At 43.9% G+C, this 20,017-nt stretch overlaps 2 protein-coding genes across 5 annotated transcripts in view; one reads left to right on the forward strand and one right to left on the reverse strand.

Annotated features, from left to right (window-relative positions):
* The window catches only part of LOC134537337 (irregular chiasm C-roughest protein), a 331,140-nt gene that overhangs the window by 186,003 nt on the left and 125,120 nt on the right, over positions 1–20,017 (reverse strand). The gene's annotated exons all lie outside the window — the stretch shown is intronic.
* Positions 6,401–6,874, forward strand: LOC134537228 (keratin-associated protein 5-1-like). The gene has a single exon (XM_063377494.1). It carries the CDS (start codon positions 6,401–6,403, stop codon positions 6,872–6,874), a length of 474 nt encoding a protein of 157 aa, XP_063233564.1.

Consider the following 20,017-nt stretch of genomic DNA (forward strand, 5'->3'; position numbering starts at 1 on the left):
TTCAAACATTGTCCCGAATTCGTGAAAACTTCGAAAATGTAAGACATTCAAAAATTTTTCGCGTGGCATACCTTCGCGTGCAAGGATGACAATACATGCAACTGCACGCACGTGGCCTCGGCTTCGGATTGGCGGGACTCCCCCCCCCCCCCCAGAAGGGCCCAAGGACCTGTGATGGTCTCTCCTGCACGAGGAACCTGGGGGATACAACGACGCCAGGACGAGTTAAAGACACCGCGCCCCCGCTCCAGATTATAACTGCTTCCCCCATCATTCTGCGCACGTGTAATTAGACAAAATATTCGGGAAGAAAAAACTTTAGCGTCCTACTTGCGAGGGTTTCTCGTCTCGTGGCGCAGTTGATGAATGCAATCAAGTCAAAACCAACACATCGAAACTACACGTCATCTAGCGTTTCTTTTCATGTTTACCACCCCTTCTTGTTGATTACGTGAAAAGAGAATTCCTCCCCCCCTCCCCCCCCGGATTCTCGCCAGGCATTCAACGCGTCGGTGCTTCCCAGCCGAGCAAATGAAAACAGTAATGATCAAAAGGACATACAGGCGCCGGAGGGGTAAAAAAAAAAGGGAACTTGAGTCTGAATAGCTTTTATTTACTTTTCTACTCCCGGCGCTAAAGAAGAGATCTCCAAAGTGGAAACGAAAACAAGAATATTTCACCAAGTCCGACGTTTTCTGATTATTTGGCTTAATATCCCCGCGAACATAAAAAAAAACCGGCACAAAAGAGACAGAGAGAGGATTAAGTAACTGAGCGAAGATAAACAAAACTTTAGTCTGCATTAGTCTCGGGAGGCGGTCCATGCTCGAGTTCTGGTTATAATTAACTTCCTTGAACAAAGGGGCGGAAACAGTTTTGAAGGGATGGACGAGGGGAAGTAGGATAAAAAAAAATACAAACTGGACAGACGAGTTGTATTCATCACTTTAACGGTTAAGTCCGATGAATCCGTTTGATACGAAGACTTTTCCAGGTACCTCTGCTTTAAAGGCAATTGAGCTTTAACAACTTAATTCCAGCTGAATCTTATTTATTGCTTTACAGCCCTTTAAATTTGCAGAAAAAATAAAGTCTAGAACTCTTATATAGCATGAAAATTGTTCCTGCATCCGCACAATTAAAACGAAAATATCCACAAAAGAAGCAGCTCTTCACTTTTAGGAACTGCATTAATTATTGCACATCCCACAGCATTTGTTGTAAATTTTATGCAGAAAGTAGAATTAAAAACTTGTTTTAGGTGTAAATAGTTTGGTTGTTAAAAGTCTTTATGAAATACAAACCAGAAATTAAAAAAAATGGGCGCGTGTACATATGTTACGCGCGTTGGAGGCAATACTTACTTGCATAATAAAAAAATAATTTTGCATTGTATAAAAAATGTATAAAAAATAATTATTTCATGTAGTAAAATAATCCAGACAGATTTTAATTAGTAAATAAAATCAATAACATGATAAATATTTGTTCTATTCTTTTAATTTTTAACGCTTATTGAAAAGTAATGTAATAGTTTATAATGTAAATACATATGCACACGGGAGAACAACCTCACTTGTATAAATACACTTGGAAAAGTTTATAAACACAATGTCTATCACTATATATTCACAATAAATAAAGGTTTTTAATTATAGAGAGTATATGATTTGAAATAAAATAATAAATTTTATAAAAATGTTTATAATATCACTCCAGTCCTTTTATTATCTAATACATAGTATTTTTTTTACTAAGCCAAGAAAGTATAACTTCTAACGCGCGTACATAAGTACATACATCAATTTTTTTTATAATTAGTGGTAGTGGAAATAGGTTATTAGTACAGCAGTGGTAGTAGTAAATACAGAAACTTTGAGTGCGTTGCAAACTTGTCACAAAAAAAGGCCATGCTCGATGTTCTATAGGCTCACGCGTGCCCCTGCGAGGTAGAGCACCCGCGCAACACGGGAGTCAGGCGGGGTTGCCTGTCTCCCCAGGCGCGAGACAGCGAGTGCTCCGCCCCGCCCCCGGGGCGCAAATGGAAACAAACGACCACCCCCGAGCGACAGGGATGGGGGGCGCAGGGGTTAGACGGGCCAGGGAGTCCCCGAGGTACCATCTGGCCCGCGGCGACAGCAAATCACAGCGGAGGAAGCGCGGCCATTAGCTCGCCCCTCCACGTCAGGCTGAACAGAGCGCCCAGTGTGAGAACTCATTCAACGGCGGATCACGCAAATCCTTCCCACGTGCTTCCTTGCTTCTGAGTTTCACCTGGTCGTGGGGTTAACTGCCCTCGTTCAAACTAGCGCGCGGTGGTGCGTTTCTTAACAATCAGTCACCGTGGAAGGGAAGATTAACTTTTACACTGCCGTTAAAAAGAATCATATTATTTTATCTGAATTACTAATCTCAATATATAACCGTTTGTAAGTAATATGTTTGAACGTCAGGGAGTAACGAGAAATGCAACGCTCAGGAGTGGGGCCTCGACGACGGGAATATTGAGTGCCCCACTTTTCAAGCTCGAACAAGCATCAGTGAACCGACGCCACAATGATGCGTTTTTTTTTTCGATCATACTCAACAAACAATTCATTCGAAAAATAATGCGGTATTTATGTATCACGAAGAGAATTTAATCGTCACCAATTCAACCATTATACTTTTAATAAGATGTTCTAGACGTACTTAAGTTATAAGAATCTGCTATTTAGCATAAAACCCACCGCACAACTGCCAGAAAAAAAATAACTACCCTAATTATTCAGTACTGGCAAACTCTTAAGCCGTAAAAACCCACTGGTCCATTAATTTTTAATTCGACAAGTGAACTTCACCCTGGCAGGCTATAAATTGCAACACGTAATAAGCACTGAAGGTTGCGGTTAAAATTTATGAAATCTAAGATCGTCAAATGAACAGCCCCTGAACTGGATGTATCACCAGCCAGGTAGATAAATGCGTTCATTTATTCGCAGTTACTACAGTGATGGTGTTTGCATCCAAGAGTTGATTCATTGGAAGCAAAGCAGACTTGAAGCACATATACATCTCCGTGTTATGATTGGTCTAAAAACACCTTCACACGCCCTGGACAACCCTTAGCCAGTTCTGAACAAGTAAAAAGTCACGTGGAACACGCCAAGTCGTGACGTGAACTTACACTGTCAAATTATTTCACCTGAAATTTACTAAGAATGCTGGTTACAAGTTATCCAGGTATCTTCGTAAGAATTGTGGTTACGAATTATTTAGGTGCATCCGTAAATGTATCGTTCTCTTCATAACTTTACGAGTGCAAAGTTTACTTACTGTGAATATGAATATACTAAAATAATATTTGTGTACAAAAAACCATTCAAAAAATGGTTAGGACTCACGCAAAACACACACATTTTCTTTCATGTGTGTGTTTTCCCTGTTTTACCGATAAAGAGAATTCAGAACTTGGAACACGGTGTAGTTTTTACTAAGAAATTGCGAAACGCTTTGCGTTTATTCGAGGTGAATTATTCGTTGAAAAGTACGTAAGTTTATTGTAATTTGTGACAGTGTAGTATCGACCAATGAGTAGGGGCCATGCATATTTCGCGAAAAGATTCCGAGACTCGCTGAAAGTTAAAACACTGTAGCATCGTCTGTGCTTCGTGATTGGGTGAGTTTCTTTCAGGTCCGTGTCGATTTTTACACCACCAATCACAGTTATTAGGTGCGGAAGTAAATGCGTCCTGAGTGGCCCAAACAAATAAGGCAACGACTTCTCTCGCAGACGGCCGCCAATATCACAAGGAAGGAACCGCTGGCGTGGGTATACCTTGTTGCAGTCTAATAGGCGTTCAGATCTATTCGCGAGAAATGCCTGCCGCTACCAATGTTTGTTCTGAACCGACTTGGCGAGTCCAGCCACGGAGGGCCGCGACGGGGCGAGGCGCAGGTACTAACGGCGCCGCAGTTAGGCCCCGCCGGTCTCGTAAACCACGGTCCCGAGATAACCCTGCAGTAAAACCACGATTGGGGAAACTGCTGGTCGAAGTGAGTTGGTACTCCTGCTCCGGGCGCGCGCGGCGGCCAAGGAGGTTGTTAACGCGACGTGAAACCTCGTTGGTTAGCGGCGAGCGCGCTACCGCAGACGCCAGATGAGGCCAACTGTTTGCAGTCTGTTGCGAATGCTCCACAAATCTAACAGCACACGTTCTGTTTCGTTTTGGCATGACTGTTATAGACAATTTTCCTTAATTGAGGTACAAGAAATTTCTCGTTACATGTATTTTTTTTTATCTTAATTTATTGTATAGATAGCGTATAGCTATACACACCTATGTGCTCTTCACGGGATACAAATTAATAATGGATGTACATACAAATCGGACAAACGTATTTCCAAAAAACAAAAATGTGACTTAAAATCTGCCAATCAAGTACATCTGTGCAAGCAAACACACACGCAGCTTAACAGTTGCGTCGGCAAAGAAGTAGTTCTCGATTGCAGACTAAAAAAAAAACAGATTGCCAAGCTTTTGGCTTAGAGGCGACACCACACCTGACTTACACAAGTACACCCCTGGCTAGGCAGGCGCCTCGAGTCCTTAATGTCTGCATCGTACGTGACGTGTGGCAGGAAGTCGTAAACTCATTCATATCAGTTTGCGAAGGTGTTTCACCGGCCGCACGGCGCAGTATTTCACGCGGGCGAGACGACGGCTGTAATAACCCCGTGTTTGCTCTGTGCGAGTCATCACGAGCTAGTCTCGCCAGTCGAGTTGCGGGAACTCCTCCCTCGAGTTGCGGGACTTGTGGTCTCCGGCAGCGGGACAGACAGGCACTCGCTACAACAACAAACAACCAGCGAGTAGCAGCCGCCACCGCTACTACTCGGGCTCCGGCGACGATGTCAAACGCGAGACGGCGGAGTCAGAGTTCCGCAGAACAAACACCCGCTCCACCCGCCGTCTCAGAGCCGCCTGATTCTCGAGATAACCACGAAATACTTGCGGCAAGGCGGTTCAATTCCAAGACAATTCTCTTTCGTGTCAGTAAAAGGAGACAGAAATTATGCTCTCTTCAGTGCTCATTTTTTGTTTTAACAAAGGAAGAAAAAAAAATTATTTCCTGGGATAGAAAACACGTGACAACTTTTAACGGCTATAACATGCAATTTCCAACATCCTAATTTCCCATTTACTTCATTGAACAGGTATTTTCAACAAACTATTCCTTGTACCGTTATAAAAAAAAACATTTAATTAATGTATTTATTAATTTTAATTAATTTAAATACTGAACGGAGCTTGATAACTCTATATTTATATACGTTCCATAGCTCAAACAATGGGAAAAACACGCAAAATGGTATGCTAGCGCAGACCTAACAATTTAAAAAATATATATATTATTGTAAGTCAAGTAATCAATTCAGATATTTTTATCCCCCCACACCTCAATTTTCACAATGTTACAACAACTTATAATTTGTGGAACTGTTACACTTACTCGCATGCTATTAAAACGTCCCCCCTCCCCCTCGAAAATCGACTCCTTCGAATACTAAGTACTTGATGGTGTTCGAGGCTTCGAGTATTTGCAATAATCGCCCCGCTAGTGCAGAGGGACCAGCTAGGGTCCTGGTGTGAACCACACCTCAGGCCCTCCAGGGGGTGTTTGTTACAAGTAGGGACACGTATTTCCCACGAGGTTATCTGATCGCTCACTAGACTGCAGAGAGGTAGCCCAGCGCTAGTTGATTGTTCCCTTGTGATTGGCGGCCGTCTGCGAGAGAAGCCATTGCCCTGTTTGACCTTGACGTTCAGGATGTACCTGGATGGCAGTGATGACGTGTAAGACAGAGGACAGCCCAGAAATGCACAGCTGGTCTGCACGTGCAGTGAATGGCTCCAGTGACGTGCGGTTACTCACGACCCGACGGACGCTGGGCTGCTGGCCACCCACGTGGGTGGGGTGGGGGGTGGAGGGGTTGTGTTCGGGCCAGCTGACCCAGCTAATCGGCGCCAGACCGGGGGAGGGGCGGCTCTTATCAGCGCCCCGACAAACAGCCCGGGGCCCGACTGGGGCGTCCCATGTATTATTCATGGTCTCCAGCGGGGAGATATGAACTGCTGTGGGCGGAGGGGGAGGGCAGGCGCTCCCGAAAAGTGCGCTGGACCGAGAGTCTCAGCCCCCTTCCCCCTCCCCCCCCCCCCCCGTAGGGCCACACAGGTAGTCGTGGCTCCCACGGGACTATCTTCTGCAAAAACCACGCCTCCACCAACTGTGGTAGCCATCTTGGATTATTAACCAGTTTTTTTAGGTAGTTACATTGTTTCCATAGTTCGCTATTGAAAAAAAAATGACTTACGATCCCGCCATTCCTCGATCAACAGCTGCTGCTCGTGCCCCGGCGATGACGCGGCAGCCAGGCTGCGTTCAGTCCCCTAGCGCCTGGCGGGTAGGCGAGTGTGGCCGGGGCGAGGGCGAGTGTGGCCGGGGCGAGGGCGAGTGTGGCCAGTGCGAGGGCGAGTGTGGCCGGAGCGAGGGCGAGTGTGGCCGGAGCGAGGGCGAGTGTGGCCGGAGCGAGGGCGAGTGTGGCCGGGGCGAGGGCGAGTGTGGCCGGGGCGAGGGCGAGTGTGGCCGGGGCGAGGGCGAGTGTGGCCGGAGCGAGGGCGAGTGTGGCCGGGGCGAGGGCGAGTGTGGCCGGGGCGAGGGCGAGTGTGGCCGGAGCGAGGGCGAGTGTGGCCGGAGCGAGGGCGAGTGTGGCCGGAGCGAGGGCGAGTGTGGCCGGAGCGAGGGCGAGTGTGGTCGGGGCGAGGGCGAGTGTGGCCGGAGCGAGGGCGAGTGTGGCCAGTGCGAGGGCGAGTGTGGCCGGGGCGAGGGCTAGTATCCCAGAATAAGCTCATGTCAAATGTTAAATGCGTGGACAGAACAGAGAATTCCAATTGTTTGTGCCTGACGACGGGAACAGATCCAAGTCCCCCAAATGTCTCGACTGTTTTGTTATAGGAACCTTGCTGTGTTCGTCTGTGCCGTCGCCGCTGTGTCGTCCATCGCTGGGTTGGCCGTGCGTTCTCTGCTTTGCTGGAGTGTTGTCCCGATTATTTGTTTAGCACCATCGCTGAGTTTGTCTTTTTGTCGCTGTATTGTCCAAAGTTGTTGTTTGTTTGTATTTTCGGTTCTTCTCAGCACGTTGTAATCATCTGTGGTGTAATATTTATTTGACTACTTTCTTTCACGGAAGTCTTTGTGCTGTCTAGGCATGAGCTGATTTTGGTTTGTTCACGGTGTGTTTCTATAATTATCTTTTTCGTCCGTCCATTGGGTTTTATTATGACATACACTGTAAACCAGAAAAAAACGTATTTCCATAAAAAAAGTTTTAATAAATCTTTTCCGTTGGAAGAATCGTTCAAAAAACGGACAATATAAAAAATAGTAAAACATTACACTTAAATTTGTAAGCACGAAAAGATATTAATATTATGATACGGCCAAATAAAAAGAAAAAAAAATCAGTCTCAACAACAGAAATCAAATTCAACCAATCATAGCGAGTTTAAAAGAAGATTTCGTTAGAAAATGAGGATTCTGCTACCTACGGAAATCACTCATCGGCCGTTATCTTCAAAAAATTATGATTTTATTTTACCAGAGTGAAATTCTCGAAAAAGGGGGGAAATATTTTATTTGTATTACTTCATTGCAAATATGTAACACGGCCATCAGCGTTAATTTAAAACTCGGTTTCACGCACTACGGCGAATTTATATATTTTTTTTATGCTAATCCCAGTTTTAAAAGGAGTTATTTCGATAATGGAACAATAAAATTAAAGTTGTATGCATTTTCCAGTTCAGGAAAAAATAGAAAAATAACTTCCATAAAGTGTTAATAACGTTTCCAAGGGTAAAAAAATTGGTTATGAAATTTTTACTGACCTTTCAAACATAACAAATATAGTGGAGAATACATCTAGCTTCAATATTAAAACAAAAAGAATAATTTACCATGTCAAAAAAGCAAAACAAAAAATAACGGTGGACTTGCGATAAAATAAAAACCATGGTCTTTGACGTAAAAATGTTTGCTTTCCACATTGGATTTATTTCTTTAGCTTTGCTTTTCCTGGAGCGCGAGTAGCACCTCTCTCGGGACACCGCAGCGATGTTTTAATTTCATTTCTGAAGCGCATTAGGAGACGTGAGGCTGAAAGCCACGCGCAGTGCTCGGACATGGCTCGGATATTGCTCGGACATTGCTCGGATATTGCTCGGACAGTACTCAGACATTGCTCGGACATTGCTCGAGTATTGCCCGGGAATTGCTCGGACATTGCTCGGACATTGCTCGGACATAGCTCAGACATAGCTCGGACAGTACTCAGACATTGCTCGGACATTGCTCGGGTATTGCCCGGGAATTTCTCGGACATTGCTCGGACATAGCTCAGACATAGCTCGGACAGTACTCAGGCATTGCTCGGACATTGCTCGGACATCAGTCGGCGCAGAAAAAGGCCGCAAGAGCGAACATGAAGTCGTTTCAAGTGCAAAGTCGTGCGTGTCCAGTAACATTTGCAGATCGCTGGAAGATAAATTTATTTCACCTTAAATATATCTATTTGTATTGCTGCGCCAAAATTAAGTTATTTTAATCTGAAATTGAAAACCAAAACCAATATATTTATTGAGTTCAAATACAGCTTATGTTTGAATGAATTTAAAAAAAAATCTGTTTTCCTGTTCAGTAAATTTTGTTTAAGACACCAACACATTTGAATATAGAAATTTTTATCTTTCCACGCGCTGTCAATAAAAAAAATACATTCTTTGTGAAACCTTTTAATCACTATGGGTGAATTTCCGCTCTGAAGGCTCGGAGCGGTGGCCCGTATCAAGTGTTCTAAGTGGCGTTGATCGCGAGAATCGGCCCAGTGGTTTCGCATACGCGCACAGTGTTGAACAGTAGCGCAGTCTTCTCGTCGTGCACAGAACAGCTCACATACATGAGTGCGAGTTAACCATGCCATTATATGGCGGGGAAATAAGGATAAAAAGGGTAATGCAAGACACTTGAGTGCTTCCAAGAATCTGTACCGGATGTTTCAAGCGTCAGAATTATTCTGGAATAACGCATTTTAGCCATTTTCACTCTCGTAAAATTTGCAGTTTAGAATAGATATCTGTAAACAGCGTATTCTTAGATGCATTTCGTAAACAGTCGCCACTCTGATATCCTGATCAGGTTTCAAATCGCGTGGTTCTTGCTGACATTCACAACGATAGGTCCAGTAGGGGTTTCAGTCAGCCGGGAAAGTTGAGAACCAGCATATTCTAGGAGTGGCTTAAGGAATGGACTGAAACTTGAATAGTCAACATATTAGGAAATGCATATTGCGAATACCTTCAGTGCCAACTTTGAAAAAAATGTAAGGGTAAAATGTATACTGTAAAAACAAGTCTTGTGGCCTCCACGTCATATTTCAGACCCCATCGAACATTTCTTAGCTGCGACAAAACTATTTATTTGTGACAACAAAGTATTACTGTCAGTGCTAAACCAATTCGTTCGCATTACAAAAAAAATGTTGTGTGTTACTTTATAAGCGAAAACCTCTCATTTAAATAATTCCCTTTAAGTATAACAAAATATATTTATTAATTTACTTGAACTATGAAACTAAACAATAAAGTACCTACATAATGAAGGTTCACTCTTTAATATTACACAACGGCGGTTCACTCTGAATATTCAGTTCACACTCTTAGCAAACATGGCGACAGAAAACCAGCAAAGGGTCTTACAGTTGTCTTGTCTCTCTACTATATCTCGTTATTGTCCATCGAGTGCCCCACTCCTAAGCGTTGCACTTTTTTCTGTTTCAGTTACGCTATGAAGAGTCATCGTCTCGTATCACCGACTCGATATTTTTTTTTTTTTTTTTTTCGTTGCCGACAGAAAATATTTGGTGGGGGTCTATATTGTGCCTGAAATATGTTGTGGCGGCCAGAATACTCTCTAGTCAGCCGGGCATGCTCGCTCTGTGCGCCGGCCCGTCTGCGCCAGCCTGTCTGCGCGCCACAGCCAGCAGCAAGCCTCGCCCAGGACACAGACGCTCGGAAGACGCCGCCAGAGGCGACGACGGACGAGCAGAGGAGGAGAGGGGCTGATGAAAGAGGGAGGCGTCAGACAATGTGCCAACTCGCCTCCGCGAGGTGTATTGACTTAGGGAAATTGGAGCGGCGGATGCGCCAGTAGAGGGAGCTGGGAAAATGGGGGGGCAGGCGGAAATTGTTGCGGGGACGAGGAAAGGATGTCCTTCGACGGGCGCCAAACGACCGCAGAAAGAAAGGGGGAGGGGGAAGGAAGAATTAGCAATAGACAGGGACGAGGAAGGCCGGAGGACAAGGCGCCCAGACGGCTGCGGCGGAAGGGCGGAGAGAGATGAAGAAAAATGATCCGCAAACGGAGGAGATGGCGGTGGTATTTTTCTCCCGGGCGATACAAATCGCGTAAAAGGGGGACCTTCGGGGTGGAAGCGGTCGATGGGGGTTGTTTCCGCGCATCGGAGATGGACTACTGCGTCCGTCGCAGCAGAAACAAGACACTGTCGCAGCCCTCCCCCCTCCCCCCTCCCCCCTACCCCACTCACCACTCGGCGGACCGGACAAACATGTTTTCCTTCCCGACACACAACAATATACTTCAGCGCCGCTGTTTCCGAGGCTCTCTTTTTATTTCTCTCGCAAAGGTTGGCGTCTTCGAGCTGTTTCGATGCCTTCAGATGTTCCTAGTAGTATCCAATAAGAATGACTAAGAAACTATTGGCATGTTCCAATATACGTAGTTTGGAGAAAGTACAGAGAAAATAAAACGAATGAGCGGACACAGCATAAGAAGGTATATTGAAGGATTGAGAAAACTTTTGAGGTGTGTTCCCACAGGTCCTATGTGTCTAAAGCCCTTCAATACGATTATCTCAGTAGCAGAAGTCGCCGCAAAGGTTAAATTGTGATTGCATAGAAAATAAAAAATAAGTAAATATGATTGTGGAAGAACGATATCCTGCCAGAAAAATTCTGGACAAAATCTTCCTGCTTTTGAATGCAAAACCCTCACGATTAAAAGTAACCCTTAGCTGACTATATTTAGCAAATATGTATCTAGAAAGAAGGTAAATAACCATGTAGGCTAAACGAATTCACGTCTGCTGAAAGTAAGTTGAAAGAATTTCGGTCAAAATAAATTATGTTTTACTCTGAACCATTTTGGATCTACTGATATTCCCTCTTCACGGGGTTGACTGTGCCTTGTTTTATTTAACAAGAAAACAGTTGGAAGCTACCCACTCCATAGTAGGTCTATGTTCTTTGTTTTCATCACACTTCACATTGTTTTAATGTGGCCTTTATAAGTAGTTATAATATGCATTAGAATGTTCCTGGTAATATGTTATTTTGTCAGCTAGGTACGATAGGTAGTACACGCTCCAAATGTACGCAATTAACGCTTACTTACACTAGCCTATCCTGTGGCATTCATTTATGCAAATTCACTACTATTCACTGATATTTTAAAGTACAAGTGATTAAGCATAAAGATTATTTATTTTATTGATTGAATTGAAAGGTGAACAATAAAATAAATAGCCAGTCATGGGGACTGTCAACAGAAGTAAAAACTTTAAACTTTGTTTTTAAATGTTTAATATGACATCATTTCTACGTCAAATGTACGTAAGAAATTGATTTTAGTATTATATCAGTACGATGTCAGCATGATATCATTTATCCTTACATAATTTTTTAGTCACAACAGATGTCAGTGGTATGTCAAAATTACGTAAAAATTAATTACCTAGCTATGACTTACCAGTGATGTCAGCCCTAGGTCATGTATTCACGTGGTCAAATTAACTTCACTTGCTGCTACTACGGCATGTCGGCAACGCGAACTCACAAGATTTTACCCATCCAAAAAAGAGTCCAACACGCACATGATACAGTCGAGTATATACAATGTACTAGTGTATATATGCGTGTACATGTACACAGGCCGCTGCGATTAGCCAGTCTGGCGCAACACGTCACTAGCATTTCGGTGACGCAAACCAATAAGTTTTGCCCCTACCAAAAATCGCTCAACGAGGCTTAAGAAGTTTTCACTTCACAAATTAACCAAAATCCACGACTGAGAATCAAACGTTACCCCTTTTCTTAAGGCGTGGAACCACGCAACTTAGCTGACTGTCAAGTTCAGTTTGTGGACAGCAGGGAATCCACGCGTGGGTTGGTAGTAACAAGCAGTGGTCCCACCCCCACATGAAGGTTAGTTATAAGTAGAGACTGGAAAAATTCGCGGGTTCGATGACCTTCAGGATAGACTCCACTATCCTCTACACACTCGGGCAAATGCCAACTGTTCATTGGCTGTTTATTTGTGAGTCTTCTCGACTGGGTGGCCTGTGATTCGGCGCTTCTATGAGTGAGGGTCTCTAATTGGCCGTCATTACTCCCGATTAACAGTGAACAAATGGCATGAGCAGCACTAGGGTATAATTATTTGATCTGTAGCATTTCACGAAATGAATACGCGAATTTTTCAGGTCTCTAGTTATAAGGATGTGAGGCGTGCTGCCAGTTCGCATGACTATAACACACCGCGCAGTCGCGGCCAGACACACCCGCGGGAGTTCGAACCACGACGACCTCTGAGCGAACCACCCCAGCCCCCCCCCCCCACCCCCGGGGGGGAGGGGGTCAGGCCCTACCACTCCTGAGGGAAATTAATTTGTTCACAAAACGACGGACAATTACGCTCAGCCACGCGTTGAAAACGTGCTAGAAATTCCGAACAGAGTTCCGTCCCGAAACCCTCCGAGCCACGCTCCGTTATTGCATCTGCATGGAAATTAGAATTAATAGGTAACTAAAAAAAAAAAAAAAAAACTAGGAATTTTCTATTTGAGGCGAGGTCGCATTCGCGTTTCTACGACGAATTTCAAAATTCTGAACGTAATTTTCATAAACCTGCACGTAGTTTTATCTTTTTAAATCAACGCGGAAATATACCAGTGATACTTATATTGACCAAGCATACATTTAAAGAAATATAACTCGTAAAAGTCTTCTCGAAAATGGCTAGCTTCAAACAGTATAACTTTTATTCTGTTTTTTTTTTTTACCCTAAGTCACAGCAGTGGACACAGTTCCAAATATAGAGCGAACGTATTGTGCCGGAAATTAGGCATTTCGTCACCTTTTTTAATTTTTTCTATAATTTTAAAATTTTTTGGGGTTTCTTATTTTTTTAATTTATCTGGTTGTTAATGGGGGTGATTTACTTTTTGTGAGGCTGGTGTACGCCACGAATTTAAACTTTGTGCCAGTGGACTGAAGCCCTTTCCCAGGGGGCCAATCTGATATTTTGCTGTCTAATGTGGACATGGTCAGCCCGGTTGAAATTTCTCTCGCCTGCAGTCACGTCCCGAGTTTGTAATTTTAATTCCCTGCATGACCAAAACTGCAAAGAGCAGCTCCCAGGCTGCAAGCTGCTACCTTGTAGAGACCTGCTGAGAATAGCATGTCTCGTCACGAAACAGTCTCCAGTGGAGCTGCGTTCCCACCGGAGTGGCGTTTTCTGTGCCCCCCCTTCCTCTCTCTCCACATCACTTTAGTTCTGAGAAATCCAGGAGCAGTGACCTGACATGAACTTAGCCAAGAGACCTAAAGAGACCTCCGCGAAACCTAGCGGCAGAAAAAAAGCAACTTCACCCATGGTGGCCAGCGAGCTGAGACTACGCTCGTGACACCTGGCGGCGAGTCAGTTCACCGCCTCCGTTAGTTCCGCTTTACACCGCCAGAGCGCAGCGCCGCTACGCCTTATGGCCCTATGCTTTCGTCTCCCGACCTATAGAAGTCGATTGTTCGTTGCTTTCGTTTCGGTCCGGTAGAGAGCGCGCATGTCGTGTTCTTGTCACGCCCGCCTCGGACTCCTTCGGATATCTTCGGCTTAGAACCGAACCTTCCCCCTCCTCCCTAGGGATTTAGCGCCTGTTTTAATTAGAAGCCTCGTCCGCCCTCGGGCACTTAGTTCTCTGTGCTCGGCTACTGACCACGTGTGCTCGACGTCCTCTGCGCTAAGAGGCCTTTCGCGGGAACGGCGATTTTAGGTTACACAAAAGATGTAGTCAGTTACTTAAGGGATGTGATCCCATTTGTACAGTAGCCAGGCAGAGGAGGTAGTTTTTAGAAAAGTCATGCATAGTTAAATTATTTTTATTTATATTTAATTCTAACAATTCTGGTTTCCTTCGCGCATCCGCGAATTTTCGGTGCGCGTCATCCTGATGTCGGCGCGAGACACCTCGCGAGCCCTGTTTCCACACCCTGTTTGACAGGGTCGAAGTTACGGAGGAGAAATTGCCCCCGCATGATCTTCGGGACCTCCAGCTGATCCCCCCCCCCCCCTTGTTTGAAGAGTTTGGCCGGCAGTCCGAGGTCATCCTGGCAAGACCCGGGTGATATGAAATATATATATTTTCTTGTCACTTAAATAGAAGGAACTAAAACAAAGATACCAGCGAGCAGTGCTTTAAGGACGTCATCCTCAAGAATCTGTAAAATCGAGGAAACTCATATATATATATATATGTAATTGTTGGGACATTCAAATTTGGTGCAATTTTTAAATTTTTGATTATGTAATAATATTTTGTTAAGGTGTAATGTGTATTGTTTTAAATTATTCTGGGGCGCCCCCTTTAACCTTGTTAATTACTAAGATTTTTATTGTCAGGTTTGAATAATACGAACACAAAATTCCATAATAATAAACTAGGAAACCCTATAGACCAAGCTACCAATGTTGTGTATTCATTTATCAGATACCTTCTTCATTGTAACGATCCACGAACTCCCAAGTTACTAGTGTGCAGGGAGTCTAAATTTTCTCTTGTTCACCGTCTCGTGCCCCCTCTGGTAATTAATTTTTATTTATTAATATTTTGCCCAGCAGTTTCCAAGGACTCTTTGATTAATTTAAAATAATATAAAAATTGGGCACGAGGGGCGTTACAGTATGTGTGTGCAGCATGGCCCCCAAATTCGATTACGGGCCCTGAACCCAGGATCGGAGACGCCCAAACCCCCTCCCCCATCGGCTTGTACAGTCACGTGCTACATTGTAATTGCATGGTTATTTCTTACCTACACTCTTTTTAGAATGTTATTTAACCTGAAAATACAGGGTAAAAATTATGTTTACTATTTTATAAGTCCAAACTAAACTTTATTTATAAAATTATTTTAATTTAAAATAACCACAGCGAGTATTTATATTTATTTCACACACTAAGATAAAAATGAAAATAGTCACAGAAAAATAAAATTAGCTGTAGGTGTGTTAAATCTTCTAAAATTGCATTGGATAAAAAATAATTGAAAATTTTTTTTAAGTTTGTAAAAAATTATAATGGTTAAACATTTAAAAATAAACGTGGATGGGCATGAACCCCCCCTCCAGGACCCAGGGGTCCACCCAGCCCCCCCCCCCCCCCTTGAGGGGCCAAGGTGTACAGTCTCTACGAAGAAACATTTTGGAGCGGTAACGGGAAGTACCTGGTGTTTTGAAGAGGACGTCGCCAGCCAATCCGAGAGGGGCTCTGTCTGCCCCACGGAGATCCCAAGCCTACCCCCCTCCCCCCCCCATGGTCTCCGGGCGTGGCGGGGCGACGGTATTCAGATGGGGAGCGCAGGAACAAAAATGGCAGGTGAGAAAGAGGAATAGCGGGGGAGATAAAAAAAAAGTGGGTTACTAGAAATGAAGGACGAAAGGATAAAAAAAAGTGCCGTGGAGATGTGTGAAGAGTAGAAGGAGGGAAAAAAAGGGGGGGGGGGGTCCGTGATATCGCGGTGTGGAAGGGAACGTAAATCAAATTTCATACAGGCTGATTCGATTCTCGCGCAACTTCCCCCCCCCCCAACCCCTGCAGCATAGCACACATGCACACACACACACATACGCGCGGAACTGGCGGGGCACACAGGCGAAAATTCCGCATTTCGTAGGCGTCCGGATTTCGGGGTCGCAGGCGGAGGGATATTATCCCCCCCCCCCCCCCCACACACACACACAGGCGGTCTTACAGCTCGCGCTAGGAGAGACGGAGATCCGCGGAAATGAAATCACGTTTTGTTTTCTGTTTGCCGCGTGATTGCGCCTCAGGAACACCTCCGCTCGCGACGATCTCATTAGCACTGTTTACTTATTTCCTTCGCGCCATCGCACCAGGTTCTCAGGGAATATAGCACTTACTGAAGCAATCTGGTGCGCGTGTGCTACAAGTCTCCTTATGCTTCGTGCAATATTTTAACTAAATCATCCAATTAATGAGGGAACAAACGTATTAAAAAAATTACACAAAATTAAAAAAAAATACAAAACTATACAAAATACAATAACTATTTATAACCAATTTTTTTTAAAAAGCATATAAAATTAGGCTCGATAAAGTATCTCACAATTAATATATATATATATATTAATCAAGTTAAAAAATAAAAATACATATATGCATATACGCTACCAGAGAAAACCAAACCGTACTTAAATATTAGAGAAATCTTATGATCAGTTAAATCATCCAGACAAAGAAAATTGTATTTTTAGTTTGAAAAACCCCTTTTAATTTGTTTTATTTCGAAAGTTATGCTTCTTTACGCGCGATATGGAAACATTATGAGAATGAATCTTTACGATGCGCGCGGACCGTGCCACGAAATTTTCACATGCTGAAAAAAAAGCTACATACAAAAAAAAATTACTTACGTAAATGCTAAGTAATATATCCGTTATGTAACATGATATAAATTGTGTTTATAAATATCTTAAAACTGACTGTAAACTCTGTTCGGTAGTATCTAAACCAAAGTTTTAAATGTTCAAGCACACTTTGCGAAGTTCATAAAATCGCTACTAGATTCGAAAAAAACTATAATCTTCTCTCGAAAACCATCGAACGATTTTTTTCCAGGTTGCAGGCGGGATGAATCAAGCTGAAAAACGCCAGGCAAGAGTGACGTGAAAGGAGTGAGGAAGATTAGCAGATGGGGGGGGGGAGAGGTGGGGGGATGTCGGATGCTAACACGTATTTGCTTTCTGTTATCCGTCTCATCCGACGGCGAAAATAGCCACTCCATTTGAGAAGTTGAAATGTTCCGTTCTCGCCGTTGTTATTTTAAACCGTACTTTTATCGTCGAATGATGGATGAAATAATCCGCTCGTTCACGGCTGCAAGTTTGAAAATAAAATTTATTTCGGGGTGAATCAGTCATAAGTAACGTCCTCATCGCAGAGAAATGCTGTTCCGACGCTCTGTACAGGCTCAAAGCTCCGGGTAAGCGCGCCCACGCTAAGCGAGTGTAGAAGGGGGAAAAAAAAACCACGTGTTCGCGTGGCCGGAGCGTCAGAAGCGAAACTTCACAGACTTGTTGTAGTTCCCCGTAGACTCACTGGCGTCGCTGTTTCTGCCATGTGTGCTTTTGGCGAGTGACTTGGTGGCTAGACTTAATTGGCTTCAGTGCACGTGCTATTATATTGTAATTATTGTTATGTTCAGTTTTAAGTGGTGTTCAAGATGCTACAGGATAATGTGTGTGTGTGTGTGTGTGTGTGTGTAAATGCAGTCGACGTGTCCGCAGCCACTGGGTGTCGAAAAAAGTAGTGCAAGTGGACCAAAGATGGCGCCAAACAACAATGCAGTTACACTTTATTCCACTTAGCTCTGGCGAGTCACCGCCTCAACTCGCCCCACCATAGACTAGATAAAGTTACAGATGGAGCATAAGCTCTGAGCACTGTGGCCAGTTTGTTCACGTAAGAAGATGGCGGTCATTTGTTTATATAGCATATAGAAATGTAGTTTACTACATACTCTTGTACACAATCATTTTTCTCGAGTCAACAGTCTTTATTTAATTAATATTCATGCACTTTTCCACCACCATACATACATCACTTATGAGAAAATGCGATTTTCTTCATGTCACAATATGGCGGCGACCTGCTTCCCCCTTACGTCCCCTGGCTTCAGCAGAGATACCTACAAACTGTGTTCATGCTCCATCTGTAACTTTCTCTGATCTCTGCGCCCCACTGGTTCCCTCCAATCAGAGGAGTGCTCGGCACTCGCCGAGTGTGACGTCACGTCCACACACGCATGCGCCTAGCGTATCTGGCGTCGCGGCGCAGTTCGGGAAACATTGTTTAAAAATATAGCTTATCCCAACTGTGGACCAAGCTGAAGGGCGTCTAACTTACAACCATGTATCTCCTTGCATTTGCATGGCACTCCGGAATTTCTGACCTTAAAAAAGTTATATTTACATTTTTACACACTCAAATATATTTATGCTTAGTACTGCGAAGTTCCTGGTTTCTTTAGAAGCTCAAAACCCTAACATTTGTGAACAAATAAAAAAGTATAATGGCGTACCATGAATTACTCTTACTATTGATTTATGTCTACACTTATTTTTGAACATAAGCCTTCCAATGGTTTAACATGTATGCATGAAAAATTTATAGAATACTTGAGAATATTGAAGAATTGAAAGATGAAGGAGTAGATAAAAAAAAATTTTAGAGGAAATAAAAATATGAAAAAGAAAAGAAATCCATCACAGTGAGAGAAAGATTGACTGAAAAACAACGATGATTTTTGCAGCATCTGCCTACCTTGACCAAGTGTAAACATAATAAAGGTAAAAAGTTTATTTTAAATGTGATACCCTGGATATGCAAGACACTAGAAAGTTCCCATCAAGCATTTTTACTATTCAAAATGTGACAAAATTTCACAAGCTATGTTAACATTGAGATATATATTTCAAATTAAACACCAGTCCGCCCAGGGCAGCCTTCTTTTCACAGACTAGAGAGCCAAAACCCTAAGTTCCCCGAAGTTCATGTTTTTTTTTCCGTATCTATAATGTAGCTATCCTAACCAAATCAACCGTCCACAATGTTTTAAAGTATTTATAATGTAGCTAACCTAACCTAATTTATCATTCGTATCCTTTTATCAACACCGCCATATTTATTTACAATGAACAAAAAAAACCGAAGATGCACGACCGGGCGTTTGGCTCTCTCGTCTGTGAAAAGAAGGCTGCCCGTCCTCCCAAGGCGCAATGATATTGATGGTCATACTCCTGTTAACAGAGTATGCAGGAAACAGTACAGTGTGCCCGGCGGGGTAGCGCGCGGTGCTCTCAGGGGCCGCTACCCGCAGCGCTACTCAGCCGACACTACTGCGGCAGGCAACTCCTTGCCTTTATTAATAATGCACCGCCGCACACCCGCGCCGCACACCCGCGCGCGCACTCATCAGGGAAACTGCCGAGGGTTCAAGTAGTGGAGGCAGGGGAGGATGGGGGGGGTGATTTCCCCGCGGCAAATCAAACAGGGGGGAAGAAGACTTGGCGCGGAAAAAGCCCGGGCCCGCGAACCGCTCCGCAGGAAGAGGTGGGAAGGTGGAAGGGGGCAGGGGGGCGAAGTTGCGAGCCGACGGGGCGTAACTACCCTCTTCGGGGCAGTTCCGCGGCCGTAAAGCCGCGAGTCCCGCCCCCCAAGTGCGCCGCCTCGACACACGCGGTCTGCCCGCAGCCGGCTTTACCCACAAGAAGTGGAGGCCGGGCCCCGTCAGAGTCCCAGCTCCCGCTGCAAGCTTCCAACACTTGTTACCTTCCGCGAGGTAAACACATGCCCAGATGGGGCCCAACCTGCATATTACATTTTAAAAAAAGGGATAAAACCTATGCTGAATTATGTTATACAGTTATGTTTTCTTTTTTTACAATTGTTATAATTCACAATACTTACTCATAAGTTTAAAATGCTCATTTTCGAACAATTAAACTTAAATAGAGTTTCTACTTATAGAATATGTATGTGTTTATAACATCCATACAAAAGAGAGCAAGATTTTTCATTAAATGTTTTACTGTTAAGCTTAACCTCTAAAAA

Source organism: Bacillus rossius, chromosome 12 (genome assembly GCF_032445375.1).
Source record: "Bacillus rossius redtenbacheri isolate Brsri chromosome 12, Brsri_v3, whole genome shotgun sequence".
Lineage (NCBI taxonomy): Eukaryota > Metazoa > Arthropoda > Insecta > Phasmatodea > Bacillidae > Bacillus > Bacillus rossius.